The sequence below is a fragment of the Glarea lozoyensis genome, assembly GCF_000409485.1.
Source record: "Glarea lozoyensis ATCC 20868 chromosome Unknown GLAREA2, whole genome shotgun sequence".
Taxonomy (NCBI): domain Eukaryota; kingdom Fungi; phylum Ascomycota; class Leotiomycetes; order Helotiales; family Helotiaceae; genus Glarea; species Glarea lozoyensis.
Window position 1 is genome coordinate 1,184,163 of NW_007360994.1, and position 19,815 is coordinate 1,203,977.

The 19,815-nt window shown below is 46.5% G+C and overlaps 6 protein-coding genes across 6 annotated transcripts; 4 read left to right on the forward strand and 2 right to left on the reverse strand.

Annotated features, from left to right (window-relative positions):
• Positions 1-153: 153 nt before the first annotated feature.
• GLAREA_03719 (uncharacterized protein) lies at positions 154-1,376 on the forward strand (the record flags this gene model as incomplete). The annotated part of the gene is made up of 2 exons (XM_008083972.1): positions 154-744; positions 798-1,376. The coding sequence occupies 2 exons, from the start codon at positions 154-156 to the stop codon at positions 1,374-1,376; spliced, it is 1,170 nt and encodes a 389-aa protein (XP_008082163.1).
• Positions 1,377-2,438: 1,062 nt separating this feature from the next.
• GLAREA_03720 (alpha/beta-Hydrolase) lies at positions 2,439-4,527 on the forward strand (the record flags this gene model as incomplete). The annotated part of the gene is made up of 2 exons (XM_008083973.1): positions 2,439-2,710; positions 2,781-4,527. The coding sequence occupies 2 exons, from the start codon at positions 2,439-2,441 to the stop codon at positions 4,525-4,527; spliced, it is 2,019 nt and encodes a 672-aa protein (XP_008082164.1).
• A 3,753-nt stretch (positions 4,528-8,280) lies between these two features.
• GLAREA_03721 (uncharacterized protein) lies at positions 8,281-9,130 on the reverse strand (the record flags this gene model as incomplete). Its single annotated transcript, XM_008083974.1, has 2 exons — positions 8,281-8,889; positions 8,924-9,130. 2 exons carry the CDS (start codon positions 9,128-9,130, stop codon positions 8,281-8,283), a joined length of 816 nt encoding a protein of 271 aa, XP_008082165.1.
• Positions 9,131-9,861: 731 nt separating this feature from the next.
• Positions 9,862-12,732, forward strand: GLAREA_03722 (uncharacterized protein; the record flags this gene model as incomplete). The annotated part of the gene is made up of 1 exon (XM_008083975.1): positions 9,862-12,732. One exon carries the CDS (start codon positions 9,862-9,864, stop codon positions 12,730-12,732), a length of 2,871 nt encoding a protein of 956 aa, XP_008082166.1.
• Positions 12,733-16,636: 3,904 nt separating this feature from the next.
• On the forward strand, positions 16,637-17,709 carry GLAREA_03723 (NAD(P)-linked oxidoreductase; the record flags this gene model as incomplete). The annotated part of the gene is made up of 3 exons (XM_008083976.1): positions 16,637-16,781; positions 16,837-17,624; positions 17,680-17,709. The coding sequence occupies 3 exons, from the start codon at positions 16,637-16,639 to the stop codon at positions 17,707-17,709; spliced, it is 963 nt and encodes a 320-aa protein (XP_008082167.1).
• A 602-nt stretch (positions 17,710-18,311) lies between these two features.
• Positions 18,312-19,705, reverse strand: GLAREA_03724 (L; the record flags this gene model as incomplete). Its single annotated transcript, XM_008083977.1, has 3 exons — positions 18,312-18,331; positions 18,385-19,263; positions 19,468-19,705. The coding sequence occupies 3 exons, from the start codon at positions 19,703-19,705 to the stop codon at positions 18,312-18,314; spliced, it is 1,137 nt and encodes a 378-aa protein (XP_008082168.1).
• Between the last annotated feature and the right edge of the window lie 110 nt (positions 19,706-19,815).

Consider the following 19,815-nt stretch of genomic DNA (forward strand, 5'->3'; position numbering starts at 1 on the left):
GAGGCTCGCGATGCCTCGAAGTTCTGCCGGGCGGTGGGATTCGGCGGCCAAAAGTGTCTTAGCATCAAAACAGTTATCAGCGGCGAGCTTTGGCATCGTCACCTTGACGAGATTGAGCTTTGAGTGCACAACAAGCAGCTTGTGATCGCCAAAATGAAGCTCTTGACAAGCTTGCTGGTTCCAGCTTTCATCGGCGCAGCTTCTGCTGCCGTCAGTGCTGATGTTTATATTATACAAGGAGAAGAGTCATCAACCCCATCGAACCCTATTACCCTCAATCCAGAACAGGCACGACTTGTCCTTGCGCAGCGCTTAGGCTCTTCACGATACCACGACTTGTCCGGTGCTGACGAAACAACACTGTCCTACATTAACCAATTTGGAGGCGCCCACGAATCGTTATTTGAAGATGTGCCAACAGACAAAGCGACCGAGTTGGTCTTGATTGTGGAGGGAATTGACAAGAATGTCGCTGGACTACTATTGGAATCTTGGGGATCACCGAGGCCCTCCTTTTCGATTGTATCGCCGCCATCGATGAGGGAGAATAAAAAGCTAGTGGATGATCTCAACAAACAATGCGGGCAGGCTAAAGACTGCACGCTCGAGGACGCCATCAATCCTTTTGATGTCAAGTGTTGGAATGGAAAGTCAAAGGCCATACATTACGACCTTGGGGACAAGAAGGCATGTTGCATCGGACTGGGTTTCGATCAGTTGGCTAACAATAGCATTAGGATGAGAGTAAGTTTGATCGAATACTTCATGCACAAAAGAGATTGGCTAGCTGGGCGAAGAAAGGAGAAATGAACACTGTGGTGATATTGATGCCTCAGCAATCGCGCTCATCGAAGACTCCAAAACAGCCTTACGGATCATACGATACTCCTTCTCAAGTCAGTATTGGGAGGAGACAAGCAAGCGAGGAGATCATTTCAGAGTCATTGGCAGTTGCCTCTAGCCCACCTATCATGCCTCCCAAGCCGGCATCGTTCAAAGCGACGAATTCGTCTTCTAATGCAACGCTTGTCGGGCCCCAAAAAGTCTGCCATGCTACCATTGAAGGCTGTAATACTGCAACAAACGGTTGCTCCGGGCATGGGACATGTTTTCAGAAGTACGGCGGGTGTTTTACCTGTGGATGTGTCCCGCAAAACGAGACGTATACCATTGGCAAAGAGAAGCACCAAACTACAGTGTTGTATGGTGGTCCAGCGTGCAATAAGAGGGACATCAGTGGTCCGTTCTGGCTGATAACAGTGTTCACCATTGTCATGGTCGGACTAGTTAGTTGGGCTATCGGCATGATGTTTAGTATTGGTGAAGAAAAATTGCCAGGGGTTATTGGTGCTGGTGTGTCGAGCAAGGCGAGATGAGCGCAATAGATTATGTACGATTTTGAGGAGGAAAGCCAAAGCGCCTTCCTTACGTCTATTTGGGGCAGTCTTTTCTAGGGCTGGGGGCGTTAAGAAGCATGTATTTTATGTTACGCCCAGGGAATGTATAGATCTAAACCAATTTTACCATTAGCAGCCCCACCTCAAATTTGGTTCGGTCGGTTGCGAAGATAAGCTTACCGTGGACTTCCAAGGTTTACCACTTGATACGAAAACACTCTAGGTTTTTCGATCTGCCATATCTCCAATTGCCGGCACGGACCGAGTAAAGAGCAGTAAGCAATATTAGTTAAGGACAGATTGGAACCATCTGTTAGTTAAAGGCTCCTTCACTAGCTGTTTTCAGCGCACATTTCGTTCTGAACAGCTGGTTCTAATGTGGATTGTATTGAGGCTAAGTTGTCGGTGCCTTCTCCTGTGTGGTGTTCTGCCATTGGTATAACAAGACTACAGTAGCAATAGTTAGATTAGGTTCTTGTACAAATGTACCTCTTAACATTTAACATTGAGGCTAATGTACTGTACGTCTAGTGCTGTGTAGCGCCGGTGTACAAGCTGCGGACCGACTGTTTAGTCTTAAGTTTTTGGAGTTAAGAAAAGTTTCTTAGTCGAATAATCGAATTTGAGAGACGAAAGAAGCGCGATTCTGTTCTGGGACATTATTTACAGCCTGGGAAGATCCACCGAAGCTCTGACCTTGCACTCTATTGGAGTCTGTACAGGGCTAAAACACGCGCCGTTCCTGACCCGTCCGGGCGTCCCGGGGTATTTTGAGATTGACGTCAGGTTCTGGGGCCCTAACTCGTAAAGCCGACAACATTCAATCCGCGAATATTCTTCCATCGCATTGTGAGTTCAATATCCATCAGTTGTGGGCGTTTATCTTGATCTAATTGACATACTTACTTTCCTTTTGTATATACTTTTCATCATGCTTTGAAATCATCTACCGCTTTCTTTCCTTCGTTATTCACATCAATACACATCTCACCAGTTTGAAAATCTCCTCCCCTGATATCTTTGACCTCAATCGCTTCAAACATGCTCGAGAGATTTCCTACCGTTCCCACGGGGAAAAAACCAGACGCTGTCCCATGCAACAGCAAAAAGCCAAAGATTCGTCCTCCAAATACGCTCCGGGAGAAAATAATACAGCACCCTCTACCCTATTACTCTGGGCCATATAGTGTGGGCATGATGGACGTTGAAGTACCTGCTAGGGATCCTCGACACTTTTCAGATATAAAGAGAGATCACAAGTATCTATTACAACTGGACACGGTGTTGATGAGCATTTGGTATCCTAGCGGACGGTCCGTTTTCTCCCAATCGCTGTTCAGTGGAGCAAACCAAATAGTTAGGGTTGCTAATACTTGGATTTAGAGGAAACGGACAAGGTCGTTCTCCAGAGGGATTGAAGAAATGGGGGCGTCCCACCTGGCTTCCGCGGCCTCGGATTGAGACAGCAAAAGGGTATGGACGATTCGCATCTTTACCTGATTTTATATCGGTCCCTTTGTTTGGTGCCACCACAGCATTCACAAAAATTCCTGCGTGGAAAAACTCGCCTCTTGCTGAACATTGGCCGCCGGAGGAGAATTCCTACGAAGGAGGTTACGAGGTAAAAACTCGCCTGGGAAGAGTCCCAACTGGGGAAACCGAATCGCCGGTATTTCCACTTTTGATATTTAGCCACGGGCTTGGAGGAACTAGAACGACATATAGCAGTCTGTGTGGAGAATTTGCCAGTTACGGGTTCATTGTAGTGAGCGTAGAACATCGTGACGGTTCCGGTCCGCGAAGCTATATCAACTATCCGAAGGACTCCCCCAAAAGCCAAGAAGGATATTCTAAAATCGATTATGTATTCCCAGAGAACAATCCCATGGACACAGCGCCTGGAAACAAACAAGGTGTAGACTCAGCATTAAGGTCTGCACAGATCCAGCTCCGACTAGCAGAGATCGAGGAGGCATACCATGTCATGACACTCATACATTCGGGTCGTGGCCACGAAGTTGCAGCTCGAAACCTCCGACACAAGAATCCAAAGGCAAAATCACCTATTGGTGCTTCGTCACGCGGATTGCTGGGAGTGAATTGGGAATCATGGAAGGAACGTTTTCATCTTCGACAAGTGACAATGATCGGTCACTCATTTGGCGCAGCCACTACAATAGAAGTTTTACGACATCAGGATCGGTTCAAATACGTTGGTCAAGGCATCATTTACGACATCTGGGGTGCTGCAATACAACCTCCGGAAGAAGAACCAGGACATCGAATCCATACACCGCTCCTAGGAATCAACAGCGAGGCCTTCATGTACTGGAACGACAATTTTGAGTCAGTAATGAAACTATGTAAAGAAGCCAAAGACCAAGGCGCGTTGTGTTGGCTCATGACGGTCCGCGGCTCAGTCCACCTCTCCCAATCCGACTTCACGATTCTGTACCCGAAAATATGCAGTCTCTTCTTGAAAATGACGGTCAATCCCCGTCGAGCCATCGATCTTAATATCAACGCTTCTCTGGAATTCCTACGACACGTCATGCCTGACCGCATCTCAGCCATGAACCGAGGAAGAAATGAACATCTCCTTGATGTCCGCACCCTGGACAAACTGCCCGCAGAGCACAAACCTGATGAACGTTGGATGGCTATGAGATTGCGTATACCGCATGAAGCGAGAATCCGGTTGACGCCGAGATGGATACGACGGGCTGTCCGAAAGAAGAGGTTGGAATCTAAGGCGGATGGAAAGCCCATCAGCAGCTTACCAAAAGATCCGTTGGGGAGGGTATTAGACGGGCTGGAGAGTTTGGAGATGGGCGATGAGGTTTGGATGCATGTTGCTCCTACTAAGGAGGAACTTGGACGTTGGGGTGTGGAACTGGATGGGAGTCATGGGCATAAATATCCGGAAGGTCCTAAAGACAATGGAGACCAGGTGGATGGAAATGATGGAAAGGAAAAGGAAGGACGTGATGAGAGCCATGAAAGAGATCATGCTTCGGATGGGGTTGATAGGACGGGCGGCATGGTTGAAGTTACGGGCGATGAGGGAAATGATCCAAGTGATCCCAATGTCCATAAAGGTCTTGAACAAAGGTACATGGACAGGGGATAATGGTTGGGTATCATTGGATACTTGGTCGTTACGGACTTTAATTGGAGATGTCATGGTGTCCTGGTGTCTGCTTGGGGTTGGGGTTGATACCTTTCTTTTTACCCCTTATTGTTATGTACAAGTTAGACGTATGAAGGCTTAGACTACAGGGAGCTAGGAAAGATAGTTGACTGAAAAAAAAGCGTAAAAAGTTTTTTCACAATACTTCTATCATCCTTTTCAGCGGGCTTTCCTAGAACTTATCGTCATGCTGCTCCAGAGCGTGATGCTGCAAAATGAGCTCTACTAGTCGATGAATGTCGTGATACTATCATTTCTCTTCACCATTTCTTTAGGCAACTTTCCTCGCTATTTCAAAATCAACTACAATTTTCATTGAATGTCCTCCCAATAAAATTATGAATGCATGAATGTATTTCTCCGAACTGTATCTTGATCATCTCATACGCATCTTCACACTAGACTCCTGCTTTACCTGTCCTGTTTACTATTTCATTGGGCCAGCAGCGATTCCCGAAAGATAAATCTTTGGCTCAACCTAGTTCACCTGATCCACTCTCAAACGTTCAAGTCATAATATAACCAGCAGCTCTGCCAACCAGAGAATTTCTCTGATCATTGGTAGAAAGCAGCGATTTGGAAAGGGAGTCGATGATCAGTATTGTGAAGGTATGAAAGATACCTTACCGCAAGAGGCGTGCTATAAACCTTTCCAAGTCTCGCAGCTGGCAATAAACAAGCCACCGAACTTGACGACCTCGAATTTTGTCATTGACAGCTCCTTTTGGGTTATTCAAAGACCATCCACCAGATCAGCTAAAATTCAACATTTCCACACTACCCAACCACATGAAGAATCAAAAGTCCCGCATATCACTTCCCAATATCGCCATGTCTCTCCCCAATCTCACCATTCTCTTAGCTGTAACCACACATCGCGCCCTCTATGATTTAAACCAAGTCCCCGATGAGTCGGATACGTACCTCAAGTAGGCCCGAGAAAATCTCTACGTGTGATGCAGAGTTTAAGATTACATTTTACGAATGTGGCCAGGAGTACGACATGACGCAGAGAAATCTGTGCCACGGAACGCACGAAGTCGATGTTACACTATAACAGCGATATAACGTGTGGTACATGCGTTGATCATGGTACGACGTGCGAGTCATAATGGACTTCGATGTGTGAGGAGTTTGGTGGAAATAAGCGATACTGAGTAAGGTGTATGTGGTGTTTTGTGAGGGTTTGGACGTCTGCCATTTAGCGGTAAACAACGAGTCAATGGTTGTTTGCAGCCTTTCCAATTCAAGATTCGCTTGCGAGCGAAATCAACATGCTCTTAAGTTGATTCGAGTACTCAAATTGAAAGACTCTGGGTGCCTATTGTGAAGTGTGAGTAACGAAAGGATATTTGGGTGTTAGAACACTTCAACCCATCCACACACAACAGTCTCACTTGGCCATTTCAGAACTCTGTTCTACCGTGTTTGTATGACCATATATGCGAGAATAATATTCAAATCTCCGCTTGGCGGTTTTGAAGACGGTCAAACGAACTTCCAAAAACATAGGTCTATGGCGTAATGATTTCGGAGTGGCTTACCGACCCTGCCATACCAGCACTACTGCAGATGGAATAGAGGCAAAACATAATCTGTGTTCTGAGAGGCACTTGTAGTTATTCCTTTGGCATTAGCTCATTGTGAGAAGTGATCGGAAGCATAGCACTTAGTGCGAATGCTGAAAGGGTCCGTGGTATGGGATTTGTTGACTTTGGAAAAGCAAGAGAATAATTGGTCTCTCAGGTATTGCACGACTGCAAGGGCAGTTAGTATCTCATCTTTTACATGTCTAATTTCGAAACATCAGAAAGTAGTCGGATTTTGGATACAGCAAGCACTAGTTGTAAACACAGGGTCAGCAATTCGCTGTTGTAAAAGTCCAGTGGTATAAGTACAGCATTGCTTGACATGGCTTACTCCGAGTATGCTCATTCAATCACTCGCGGTCCTAACGTACCCGGGTCCCGCACGTTGACATCCCGCTCTGTGCGTATGTCTAGCTTCAGAGCCGCACTAGCGTCCGTGTTATGGCAACGCTTTCAAGTTTAAGCGATCCGCTCAGACAAACATAGAAATTTAGAAAGCACAGTGAAAATTATCATCATGAGTTCAGAAGCGAGTGAGAATCCATCAGCTGGGGCTAAGCCTGTTTCAAGTTTATAGTCGGTTTCACACGGGTGTGTTTGCTTTGCACGCTTGGATAAAAGTACTCGAGTAAACTTGCATATGGGCCTGGCGGGTAACCATACTCTAAGAAATACGATGATCATCGCGGCAACAACCTACCGAGGGATCACTCCTCCTAAATTCGGAGGCTGAAGATGATCTCGTTGTAGAACCGTACAGAAGGAAGTCAGCATGTAACCTCTTCGCGGCTATGCTTGTAGAAATCTTTGAAAGGGCGAAAGGTTGCAACGTGACTTGAGAAGGCACGCACATCGTAGTTCTCCAGTGCCCTCAAATACTACAAGTGACGTAAGTTGAGGTCGTTATGAATTCTGACGATAAAGTTCTAGATCTTATTCCGCCCGTAGCGCAGAGGCAAGAAGTCGTGAAAGTGTTATTCGACGCTGTGATACTTCCCCACGCTGCCATCTTCCAACGCCATACTTGCAGTATGCGAGACTTTCGAAAAGGCTAGGTGATTTCTCATCCCGTAGTAAGGCTTGGACGTATTTTCGCGGTCACTTAAGTGCGCTTAGCTTTTCGTCTGTCGGTTCCGGAAAGTGTATGCTGGAAACGGAAAACTCGTCTGCTTCAAACATGTAGAAACACTGGGTCGTGTTGTTTCTACCGTACTCCACTGATTCGTTTCCACAGTTCTACGTCTCTTCGAATCTCGGAAACTATGTCGGAGAAACAGTCGTGGTCATTGTGGGAAATTTTCTAAGACATCCTGTGCTGGTCGAGTCGGCAGAAATGGCGAGAGGGATTATTAATGTGACACTTGATTGCCCCTTCCAAGGGCCGGAATAAAGTGTGGACGAAGCACTCTGCTGCAGTAGGCCGTTAAGCTATGGACAGTTGGGTCGCGGCGGCGTGGTACTCGGGATGATTTGGATTGCGTTAAGATCCGGGTCGAAGTGAAGATGTTCGGGAGGGCACGAGAAAGGCAGCCCCGCCTGACCCAGGAACCAGGCTAAGATCGTCAGATTCTTCTGGTGCAGGCACGCCGAATCCAGGGCGCAAAGGACGAAAATAGCGGGGGCGCAGGGGGGAATGCAGCATGATGATGATCTGAAAGCCAGCAGTTGGTGTGAAGTTGTGGGCGGCTTACGCTTTTCAGGGGGTTGAAGATCCCACTACGACGATCCTAGCTGGGAGTGCCGTTCTTGTTTCGCCAGTTGTTCCTGTTGCTGTTCCGTTCCTGGCCTGAGCCCCCACGACGGTGACTTTCCTTCGCACCTTTCGTAGTAATTTCGTACTCGTAGCGTAGTTGCAGAATCCGTCACTGGTGGGTGAGGTTGAGCAGACTCAGGGCAGGCGCATGAGAGGCAGCTCGAGTGTACAGAAGCCAGGACAGGAAGGACAGTCGGCGGTCGGAATAACGATAACTCTACCCTCCATCCTCGTGCCCGTTCATGCCTTGGGTTCTTCAGTTCCTGTGATCCCCTTCTATTCAGCCTGTTTTCTCCTCTTTTGAAACGTGCATGTCGATGAACTGCGGCTGTTTACCTGCCAAACAGACCATCAGGGCGATGAGTGGTTGTTGCTTCCCAACTCTTTCGCCTCGTGGCGTCCATCTCGCCGTATGTCAATATACGTCGCATCCACGATGGCGCTGCTCGATGTCTGATCTCTGGGGTACAGAGCATCGATGGTTCTGAGGCCTTTCTCGATGTTGGTCCGCGTCGCCTTGGCCATGGCCGGTGCCATGTATCTTCTCGTATTGCCCAAAGATACGGGTATCCTCGATGCGCTTGGTCGAATCGCAATGGCGCAAACGCGCCTACTTCGATCCGCTCTCCAGCTGGTGCATCCCAAGCAATAAACCTGCACAGGAGCAATTCTCCATTCGGAATTCTCTGTCACGTCGTTCGCAGATGGTTCCGCAGCGGCAGCATCTGTTGGTGGCGACAGAGGAAGAAGTCGTACGAGACGGAGAAAGAGATGCACCGCGCCAGCGAACGGTGCGGTATTGCGGATGGGTGAAATAGTATTTTGACTTCGATTTTTTGATATCAAAATGTTGCCAGAGGGTTGCGGTAGTTGATGCCGACTCTCCTCGATGCCCCGGTGAGCCGTCACCGGTGGTCTTCGATGGCCGCCCAGCCCGTCGTGCCCCGTCCCCGTCTGAATCTGTCTGAATCTGTCTGAATCATCGCTTGCTGACCCTAGAGACTCGTGCGTCGCCTAGACCAGGTTTGGTGTGCTGAACCCCTGTCCCATCGCCAACACCCAACTCCACCCTGCGAGACGAAGCAGAGAAAAGTGAACGACCGTGAGCATGAAGTACAGTACAAGTATTTTCGTTTTTATTACCTCCCATCAACCACACGCTCCCCTCTTTGCCTGGCAAAGACTCTGTTCTCTCTTCCATCTTCTCCAGTCAACCATTCTAGGCCTCCCAAGATTCCACATGTGAATCCCTCCTTCTATCTTCTTGCTTCCCGTTCACCTCACACTCGTTTCCTGCGTCACTAGAGTCCCGCTGCTCGGTGCATCACTTTTCCATCGAGTGACGACAGCATGAAAGTCCCCGCCTTGGCCATCTTCATCCATCAAAAACAGCAGTAACAGGTCGCCATTTCATTACTGCTGGTTCAGTATTTAATTACAACAGTTCCGTCACTTCGCACAATCGTAGTCTCGCGCCAGTCTCACCCAGGGCACACCAAGGCTATCTCTGCTAAGTGAGCTTCGGTTGCTGAATCTATATCCCATTCTGTCGAGAAATTGTATTCGCTACGCCAGGCCACCTTTAGCTTCCCATCATGGCACCCTCCGAGCATAATAACAAGCAGCCTTTGCTGGCAAGACGTAACACGTTCCAGCGAATGCTCGACCTGGAGAGAAAAAACAAGGTAAGTTTATTGGCGAAGAAGCAAAAGCAGACCGCTCCAGCGGTATTGGTTCCTGGTTGACGAGTTCATGCAGGTCAATCGAATGTCAACTGCGCCGCCAGTCATTCCACCAATGATACCCCATTCACGAACAAATAGCGTTGTGACAGATGGGCTTTCAACTCCAGACGGACGCCCAACAATGCTAGTAAACCATGGTCGCGCTTTGAGTACTCCTGTGCTTTCAGTTGCGATCCCACGGTCCGACATGGCCGTGGATGGTCCTACGAAGAAATACATCATTAAGGCAGGAAATGTGGTCCCACAGCACCAAGGAGAAAATGATGGCAATGACTCTGACCGGTCATCGATATGCCACTCTCCGGGTTGGGACGATCTGTCAGGAAACAAGAAGAAAAAAGAGAAGCAAGCCGCCAAGGACAAGAAAAAGGCAGAGCTCAAGAAGCTGGAGACCGAGGCCAAACATGCTACCAAAATGAAGAATCGATTGAGCAAAGCTCCCCCAACAAACCATCATTTTAACAAAATTGCAAACCCAATGGACCGATCGACATCCTCCCCTGGCATATTGACTTTAGCGGATTCTACCAAAACTTCGCCAGCAAAGGAAGGGCCACCTAAGTCCAAAGGCACACGTTCACGCCGGGGCAGCATCGATGCGGGTATTAAGAGTTTTTTTAGTGCCACTCAAGCCCTTCCGTCGTTGTTCTCCAAGAGCAGTCACAGTACTCCTGCGTCTGCCGTGACCCCACGAGAAAGTACTTCTCCAACAAACAATGCCAGCAACGCGTTTACTGGGGGCCTCAAGCTTAGAATGTCGGAGGAAGCTGCGGTGCAGGATAAGGCGCGCTATTCAATGAGTGCTGCGTTGAATGACCGCACGTCTCCTTCAGATGGTGGAAATCCAAACCTTATGGGCAAAGGCGCGGCGACGAATTATTCGCCGGCGACCAGCAAGGTTGGAAACTCTTCTGATAAATTCCCAAGGTCACACCCCAAGAAAGAATCCCCACAAGATGATAACGTACGGACGCCGCAACAATGGGACGACATATATATGCAAGCTGGGAGAATGGTCGCAAATGGTAATGGCGGAAATCCAAACCGCGGATCTGTGACAGACAACGTCAAGCACAGAAATACTCATCAATCAGCACAGTCTCTGTCATCGGGATACGCAAATATCCCAAATGACATGCAAAGTTACGACTCTCCGGGATCGTCAGGACGGGACTCATCGAGGGCAAGCAAGTTTAGGTTTTCTCGTCCAGGAACGAGTGAGGATACTACGAACTATTCTACAAGGGGCTCTTCACCACACTCGGTTGATAAGAAGTCTCCCAAGTCACGGAAGCACTCGGTTGATTCCGCGAACGGTCACGTTTCACAGACCTACGTCCAGAGTCAGCGAATGCAAAGGAACGATCGCGGCATGGCTGCTTTCCAAGACGAATACAAAGATAGACGTTCTACTGATTCTGCGGTGGTACGGAGATCATCCTCTTTCCATTCAACAAAAAGCCGAGCAAGTATTGATGCAACCGATATTGCATCAGGTCCACTTTCAGGCAACCATCCTTCGACGGCCACCGCTAGCGAGCTCAAAGAGGATTTTGCAATCTTCAGCGACTACAAACCTCCCGCTCTGTATTTAGACGACCTTAGCCCTAGCTCGGAAGGCTTGACTCCGCGTGATGATAATCCGAATAGTCTTGGAGGTCTTAAAGGTCTTCGAGTCGCTTCCAAGTCGCCTTTTTCGAGATCTCCTACCGCCTCACCCATTGCACACAGTTTTGTCTCGAGTAACTTCGATGTAGACATTCGACCTGCGTCTCAACGTGCTGCTACACTTCCTTTGATGGAAGGGATCAGTCACACAGGAGCCGTAAACAAACCTGAGGTAACGCTTGGCGAATTTGTACCTTCAGCGCAGGTCTCTCCCCAGTCACTTCATTCTCCGAGCACATTTGACGCAAGCTTAAAGCGTACCAGGGAAGTCGGCCCCGTGGAAGTGAATCACAGACAGGGCGCCGGTGCCAGTTCCCATACCAGGACAGCGACTGACTCAAGCGAAGACTCTAATCTAGAGGAGTTTTCCAACCTTACTACACCAATGGCTTCACGGCCTCATTCACAGACTTCACGGCCTCAATCGCAAAAGGATTACTTTCCACAATTGAGCGAGATCACCTTGAAGGCTCCGAAAGCTAAGCCTGAGCCTGTCAAGACCCCAAGCTCCACCCCGAAGAAGAGCAAGAAGGCCGCCATATTGAGTGGACCAATTCCACTAAGACCATACGAAAATGAAAACGGTCAGCAAGATGGATGGAGCCGCACTCCATTGCCATCTGAGTTGGAGGAGGCTAAGCGGATCCAAGCCTCCAATCCAAAGAGGTCATTCTTCAGAAGTTCAGCAGCGCCCACGATGCCCGTGCCACCAGTAACGAGTTCTTCACGACAGTCCGCCAAGCTCGACCCTGCAAAGGAGAGCAAATCTGCCAGCGCTTTGCAACGTCAGTTGAGTCTATCGCGTTCAGCGTCAACGCCAGAACTTCAAGATCTCAGCTTCCTCCCAGTTCTCAAACATCAACCTCTCACAAAACCGACCAATAAAAAAGAGAAAACAAGTTCATCTAATAAAAAGGGGAAGCAGCCAGCTCCGCCTCAAGATCCGGTCACCCGAGATTTGATTAAATCTCCACCAATCCTTTTATCCTCTCCTGCATCAGAAGGCAGCAGTCCTCTCTCACCTTCTGGTGGTGCATACCTGAGAGATGCACGCATGAGCTTGCCACACCTTCCTTCTTCGTCGCAAAAATCGCCCAAACAAATTCGATTCTCAAATATTCCTTCGTCGCAACTTGCCAGTCCGGGCTTGCAATCTGAGCCAATGGCTAAAATGTTCGTGGTCTGTTGCTCATGCAAATACTTCCACGACATGCCAAGCAAAATATATGAATGTATGGCGAGACCGGATAATGTCGTCGAGGACCGAGATTTAGGTGTCAGCGGTGTCATCAGCACAAGTGTAAAATGCCCTTGGTGCGCCCATGGTATGAGTACTGATTGCTGTGCGGGTTATGCTGCCGTGGTATACTTGAGGGAAAAGCTGCATTGAAACAGTACAGAAATTGTGCCCCGAGACTGCTGGAAAGTATGTCTACGATAGGCTTGCGGTGAGTGCATGAAATACAGATGCTGTGTAACGTGTGTGTCCTGGGAATATTGGGCAGATGAAGGGAGTAAGAAGAATCTATTATTGGAATGATGACGAACCCTTTTTGGTATTTTTGCTTTTCTTGTGGGCGTCCAAAAGAGGTCGCAGGCTTATTGCATGCATTGGGATGTGTGTGCGGGATTCTTTAGAAGTATTAAGGCGTGTGTCTTTTTTTCTCGCAATCAGGCTGGTATGGTAATGAAGGTGCTTGCTTAATGAGAAACGTATACGTTATAATGGCGCAAGGGATAGACGATAGGGGATAGGGACGTGTAATAACTGTATTATATATCATTACTATTTGAAAATGCTTACTCTTTTGGTACATATGCGTTTGTCGAATCCATGCATTGTGATCAACCTAGTAGTTCGTCTTGTATTGCATATTTCCCAACCCCCTAGTTACCACTATGCAAGCATTCAAATCTTCGACAGAGACAGAAGGTTGCGGTTTATAGTGAGAGACTCGTATACCTAGCCCGACCGCAATGATGCCATCCTTGTCGTTCCGCGATGTTTAGCTTACAGTAACTCACATGGTTTGAACGGAACGACGAGAGTATTAATGAGATATTGTTGGACTTTCAAACATTTTTAATGCGAAAAGAGTTTCATGTTTAGTTTTTTCCCTTCCACTTTGTCTATCTAACATGTCAATGTCTTCCGCAGTTCGTGTGAGGAAAACTGCTTTGAGTCATGAGATTTTTGAATAGCATTAATTTCGCTTTTTCCCACCACGAATATTTTCCAGGTTCGAGCTAACTATGGTGAGTTTCTGGTATGTTACGTGGGAAGTTGAAATTTCTGATGCCGAAGAAAGTCACTCACAACTTCTCAATGCTTCGCTCATCATTCTGTCTTGAAGTTTTGCTGTTCATGCAAATTTGAATCCTGATTTCGGTGTGATATATCTTTGTCCCCGGTACTTCTTTTGATACTCCTTCAATCACGTACCTGAAAGTTCGATAACCTATTGTTGTAGGCTGTCAAACTTGACGATTGCTTTTCCTTTTTTTTGGTTGATGTTTCAGAAGAAGATTTGTTGAGTGCGATATTATCAGAGGATAGTGTTAACCTCACTCTTTGGGATATGCGCTCTGTCAATATGTCTTGGGAGTAGGACTAACTTGATTTGGAAGCCAGATTTCCCAGTCACCTACGTTTCCTATCGACAGTGCGACATGTTTCTGTAAAGCCTTGAAGAATGAGCTAGGTGTTTGAAATTATGAGTCGATGGCCTCAGCTGCTAAGACTATTTATGTTGACGGACTTGCTTTCTGGTTCAATTGATAACGAAGATTTTCAGTCAAGTCATATGTGGCTTATGGATTTCTGCTATTTCGTTTATTGCATTGCGAATAACACATGTCTAAGACTAGTAACTTCTCCAGTTTTCATCATGACGACTAGCACAGTCTTAACAGATAAAGTGAACTTCTACAAGCAACTATAAATTAATGCTATCTCCAAAGTCACATAACGAACTGTTCAGCTGATGTGAGGAACATGACTCTAACCTAGGTTCCGATGAACTTTTTCTAAAGTCTGCTTTCACCTCTCTGATTCGCAAGGTACCAGATAAGGTTGTTTGGGCGAAATCGTGGATAAACGGAGCTTGTGTGCCATAAAGTGTCAGCCCGGTTGGTAATTCTGAACTTGTATGAATCGACTTCTGCGAATGGACTTCTGCGAATCGACTCATACGAACCCACTTCCAAGAATGCAATGACATTTCGACCTTGGTATCTAAACTTTTTGAAAACTCTCTCACCTTCAAACACTCTAGTTTTTTCTCAGAATCTAACATTCAATATCGCCGATGAATCCCTCAACTTTCACTGGGCTTCCACTTCATTCCACATATATTGAATACTCTATTGATTTATATTTTGGGGTCTAGAGCGGGAAGTATATTTGTTTTATGGTTTTAATGGGAAAGAAAGAAGAACGACACTCATTATTATGTTAGAGTTGTAGTGAGTTCGGAAATTTGAGGATGAAATTAAACCAGAATGATCTTTATGATCACAGAAATACAGCAAAAATATCTAATGTCTGCTAATGACCATATTTAGTAGCGTTTGTAGCTTAGCGTCTTGTTACTTGTATGAATTCGAATTTCTAAGTTTGCATTTTCAAATGATTTATTGTTTGTTACATGTTAAGGAAGATTGGCGATTCACTATGTGATACTCTTTTTGAAACTAGGAGGTACCCTTCCACATCCAACATATAGTTAGATATGTGTGGGTAGATAATTCAATAGTCTTGTAATTTTGTCAAATTTCTGAGAAGGCATAAGATAATTTGCCTTAGCCGCATGCTCATATGTTGTCCTAATTGATGAGGGAGTAGCGAAAGATGGCGAACTCGGTAAGGGGTATGTGAGTTCCATTCAAAGATTACTATCAGGAAGGTAAGTGAACACAAGGAAGGAGGAAGAAAAGAGTATTAAAAGATCTTAGGCAATTTTCGTAGTGAGCCATTCACTTACTGAATTACAGCTAGCTATAAGTGAAGCTCGTTCAAATCCTACTGTCTCTCTTTCCAGCATCTACCACTCGCCTCTTTCAACACATGTGAATAGCTTCAGGTAAAGACTGTAAAGGAATCTCACATAACAGTCTTATAGTTACTGAAATTCAAAGACCTGAAAATTGACTAACACCGAAGTAGATTACTATCTTCTAGGAAAGATTCAGTTCACAATCATAAGATAATAGCTTAATTGAGTGACTTCTAGGCCCCCAGAAGAAGAATTAAGAGCCAGCAAAGAAGGTGATGCTTCAATTTACCATCTCATAAAACGGTCGATTCTGCTACGTAAAGACTTGTTTCGTGAGATCTGCACACCGAGATGAATCGATAGAACTCAGTCCGTTCTTTCGGGCACGGCTCGGGATCTTAACGGTGACAAGCTGAAATGTCGCCACGCGTGTGCTTTCTCCTTCTCACTCACATTTCCCTCGTAGGATCGCTTGGAGCAGCCACACAAGCAGTCTTTCTCCTAGTCGACCAAACGTTTGGGTATACCGAAATGGAACCGAGTGCGGTTGAGAAAGAATATCCGGAAGTGTGGGAAGAAAAGTGTACAGCCGCCATTACATTTTAGCCGTCACGGGCTCCCCTGGAGAGAATCGTATTTAGCCTAAACAGATCTGCTGTGGTGCCGATCATGAAGCCTGCCGATTCGATAGGCAACGTCAACTCTGAGAGGCTGAACCCGCAAAATCTCCAGAGATCTCGTCTTTACCCACCCCGAGCGTCCATGTGAGTTGGGCGAGAGCTAGTCTTGGCGTGCTCGTCGACGGATTCCTCATGATAAGAGGGTGATGAGGAGGCAGATGGAGCTTGCCGGGAAGAATTTTTCGAAGGTCGTAGAACGATGAGTGTATTTACTAGGAAGCGACCTGGAGAACTGGTGGGGTCTTGGACGAAATGATGGTCACAAGAGGGGGCGAGTTCTGGGAGTTGTGGTCGAGATGATGCATATATAAAAGCAGACCCCCTCTTTCTCAATTGTCCTCGTGCAGCCAATTCATTGAAAGTGTTGAACAGTTTTCATGCGATCCTTCCGATTCCTAGTACGGTAAGAGACTGATTCACGCGTCTCTATTTTTGTGTTTACATTTTGCATTGGCTAATAGATTGTGTGCTGAATAGTCCTACTACGCAATACCTGCAGCCATCAAATTTGCCCCGCCTTAAATCGTTTACTACCCCTCCACCAACTTCCTCCCCAAGTTTCTCCGCCAAACAATCAAGTAACTTCTTTCAACCTCGATCTTTCGCATCTTCAGCAATCATGTCTGGACCAACTTTGAAATTGAACAGTGGCCATGAGATGCCACAGGTTGGCTTTGGTCTCTGGAAGGTAGACAACGCCACCTGCGCGGATACTGTATATAACGCCATCAAGGTGGGATACAGATTATTTGACGGAGCATGTGGTATGTTTTTGTAGGAAGAAAAAAAGGAGAATAAAATTCCTGACTTTGAACTTAGATTACGGAAACGAGAAAGAAGCCGGAGAGGGTGTTGCGCGAGCGATCAAGGAGGGTCTTGTGAAGCGCGAGGACTTGTTCCTCGTCTCCAAATTATGGAATTCTTTCCACGACGGAGACCAAGTCGAACCAATTGCCAAGAAGCAACTTGCAGACTGGGGTATTGATTACTTTGATCTGTACATTGTCCATTTCCCAGTCTCTCTAAAATTCGTCGATCCATCCGTAAGATACCCACCAGGATGGGAGGACGAGAACGGAAAGGTCACCCCAGGCAAAGCACCAATTCAAGAGACATGGACAGCAATGGAGAGCTTAGTCGAGAAGGGATATGCCAAGTCCATCGGTGTCTCGAATTTCCAAGGTTCCCTGCTCCTCGATCTCCTCCGCTACGCAAAGATCCGTCCAGCAACCCTCCAAATCGAGCACCACCCATACCTCGTCCAAAACACCCTCACCACACTCGCAGAGGCGGAAGGAATCAAGGTTACCGCATACTCCTCTTTCGGACCACAATCGTTCATCGAGCTTGGTTGGGATAAGGCGAAGGACACTCCAGTTCTCTTCGAGCACCCAGTTATCACCAAGTTGGCTGATAAGTACAAGAAGACCCCGGCACAGGTCTTGCTACGATGGGCTACCCAGCGCGGATTGGCTGTTATTCCAAAGAGTAACAATGCCACTCGCTTGGAGCAGAATTTGAGCGTTACCAGCTTTGATCTTGAGAAGGAGGAATTGAAGTCCATCAGCGATCTTGACCGTAATTTGCGATTCAACAACCCTACTGATGTAAGCCCTTTCACTCCTAAATTTACTTGGTTTGTTACTAACACATTCGATGCAGTATCTCGGCACACTCCATATCTTTGCTTAGAGCAACAATACCAGCCATTTTTGTTTTTAGTTTGGCCTACGAAGCATGACTGATACGACGAAGAGCAATAGAAGGAATTTGTTATAGCACGTCTCCCTTCTTGTAATTATTACACCCAAGGGATTGTCTATAGTAGCAGAGCGAATGAATGATTTCTGGACTCGAGTCATTGCAACCTATCAAGTGTGAAATTGTTTATGGTATGTGAAAGAGCATGTGAAAAAAGTTTAACAGTCGGTCAGCGCCCGCTTCTACAACGAGGGTAACTGTGTATTGGCGTGTCTCTGACCTACAAAGTAACTTCAGATGAGATGCGAGTCTTGAACCACATCCATGTCAGACAATTCACTGGTAGGAAGAAGTCAACCAGTTGATCAAAGGATAAAACAACCTCGGGTGCTGAAAATGATATCGTTGACTGAAGAGTGATATTTGCATTGCGCTCAAACATATCTATGGTATGCAATCAATCAAATGCATAAACATATCTGCAACGGTGACTTCCTGCTTCTATAGCCAATCTTGATGCCAGAACGCCAGAAACTCCGAAGCCGTGCTCATCATATATTCGTATTTTGCATGCCAGAACGCCGTCGCTATGTTCATGAAACTCTCACAAATGCTGCGATTAAGTTAGCACTATGTTTCAACATCACAGGACTGGGGACAACATACTGGCATCAATCTGCATGACTTGTGGTAAAGTCAAGCGGACCTTGTTCCGGTACAAGGTTGGATTTCTGAGTTGTAAGGGATTTCCCTCAAAATAGACAGTGTTCAACTTCTTGCGCTCTTTCAACTCTTCTTCAATTTCTGCAATATCACCAATTTGGTTATAGCTTGCCCAGACCTCCTCTAAATCTTCGAGGTGCTTGAGTCCTTTAATACTTGTAATTTGATTGTTGCTGACATCTAGCACCCGTAAACCCATAACCTTCTCAAGCCCAGACAGGCTTGTGAGGGCGTTATGAGAGATATATAATTCTTCAAGATGTGGAAGGTTGTCCAGACCGGTGATTCCGCGGATTCGGTTAGACTGAATACTCAAGATTTTGAGGTTCTGGAGACTGTCGATGTTGGAAATCTGGGTAATCTTGTTCTTCCCTAACCACAATTCTTCCAGGCCAGTCAAAGTTTCTAGATTCTCAATCTCTCTAATTCGGTTGGCAGCAAGCTCGAGATTTCGCAATTTTGTAAGACCTTCCAGATTCTCGATCTTCCCAATTTTATTCTGCACAAAATATATATCCGTTAGATTTGTAAGATGGTTGACTTTCTTGATGTGCTTGATCTTATTGAACGAGAGATCCAGACTGGTAAGATTCGTCAAATCATCTAACCCGCGGATATGTGCAATCAAATTGTCGTATAGGTCCAGTTCTTTCAACGTTGCGGCCAGACATGAAAATCCCTCGATCTCAGTGATTGTATTCTGGCGGAGGCATAATCGTGCGACGGCTGTGAATCGTTCGAGACGGAGGAGGGGTACTGAAGATACGCGGGCATGGACGCAGTCTATTTCTTCCGTGTCGAGAGGGTAGTCGTCGAGGAGATCTGGGTAGCGAGGTTTGTTAGCTGGACTGATTCTACATATGCAATTATCAAGTGTGAGTACAGGATAAGGAATTTAAGAACAAGCGTTGTGAAAACATTGCAGTCCAAATGAAACGATTTACTGTTCCCCATAGCACAAGCAATGTGCTGTCGCTTCATCAAGGAACCCCGCCATTTGTAATACAAGCAGACAGGAATTCATACCTTCGTCCGCCTCAATAGTCTCTCCAGAAAGAACCTGCTCTTCGTCTGAATATTCTGGATCCGACAATGCCTCTGGATTCACAAGTTCCAGCTTCTTTTCTAATCGCAGCTTTCCATCCCACCCTGTACTGCTCTTTGGAGTGCCACCACCGGGAGAAGAATCACCCTCATGACCCTTGATATCGTCGAGGTTTATGGAAATTCGCGGAGGGGTATTTTCGTTGTCTGAAGTAGTCATTTTGTTGGTATGGTCAAGAAGTGTTTTGAAAAGGTAGTCTGGTATGCCGATATGGAAACCGCTCAACCCATGGCGTGTTGGCAATCAGTCTGTTTTGAGCAACTCGCGAG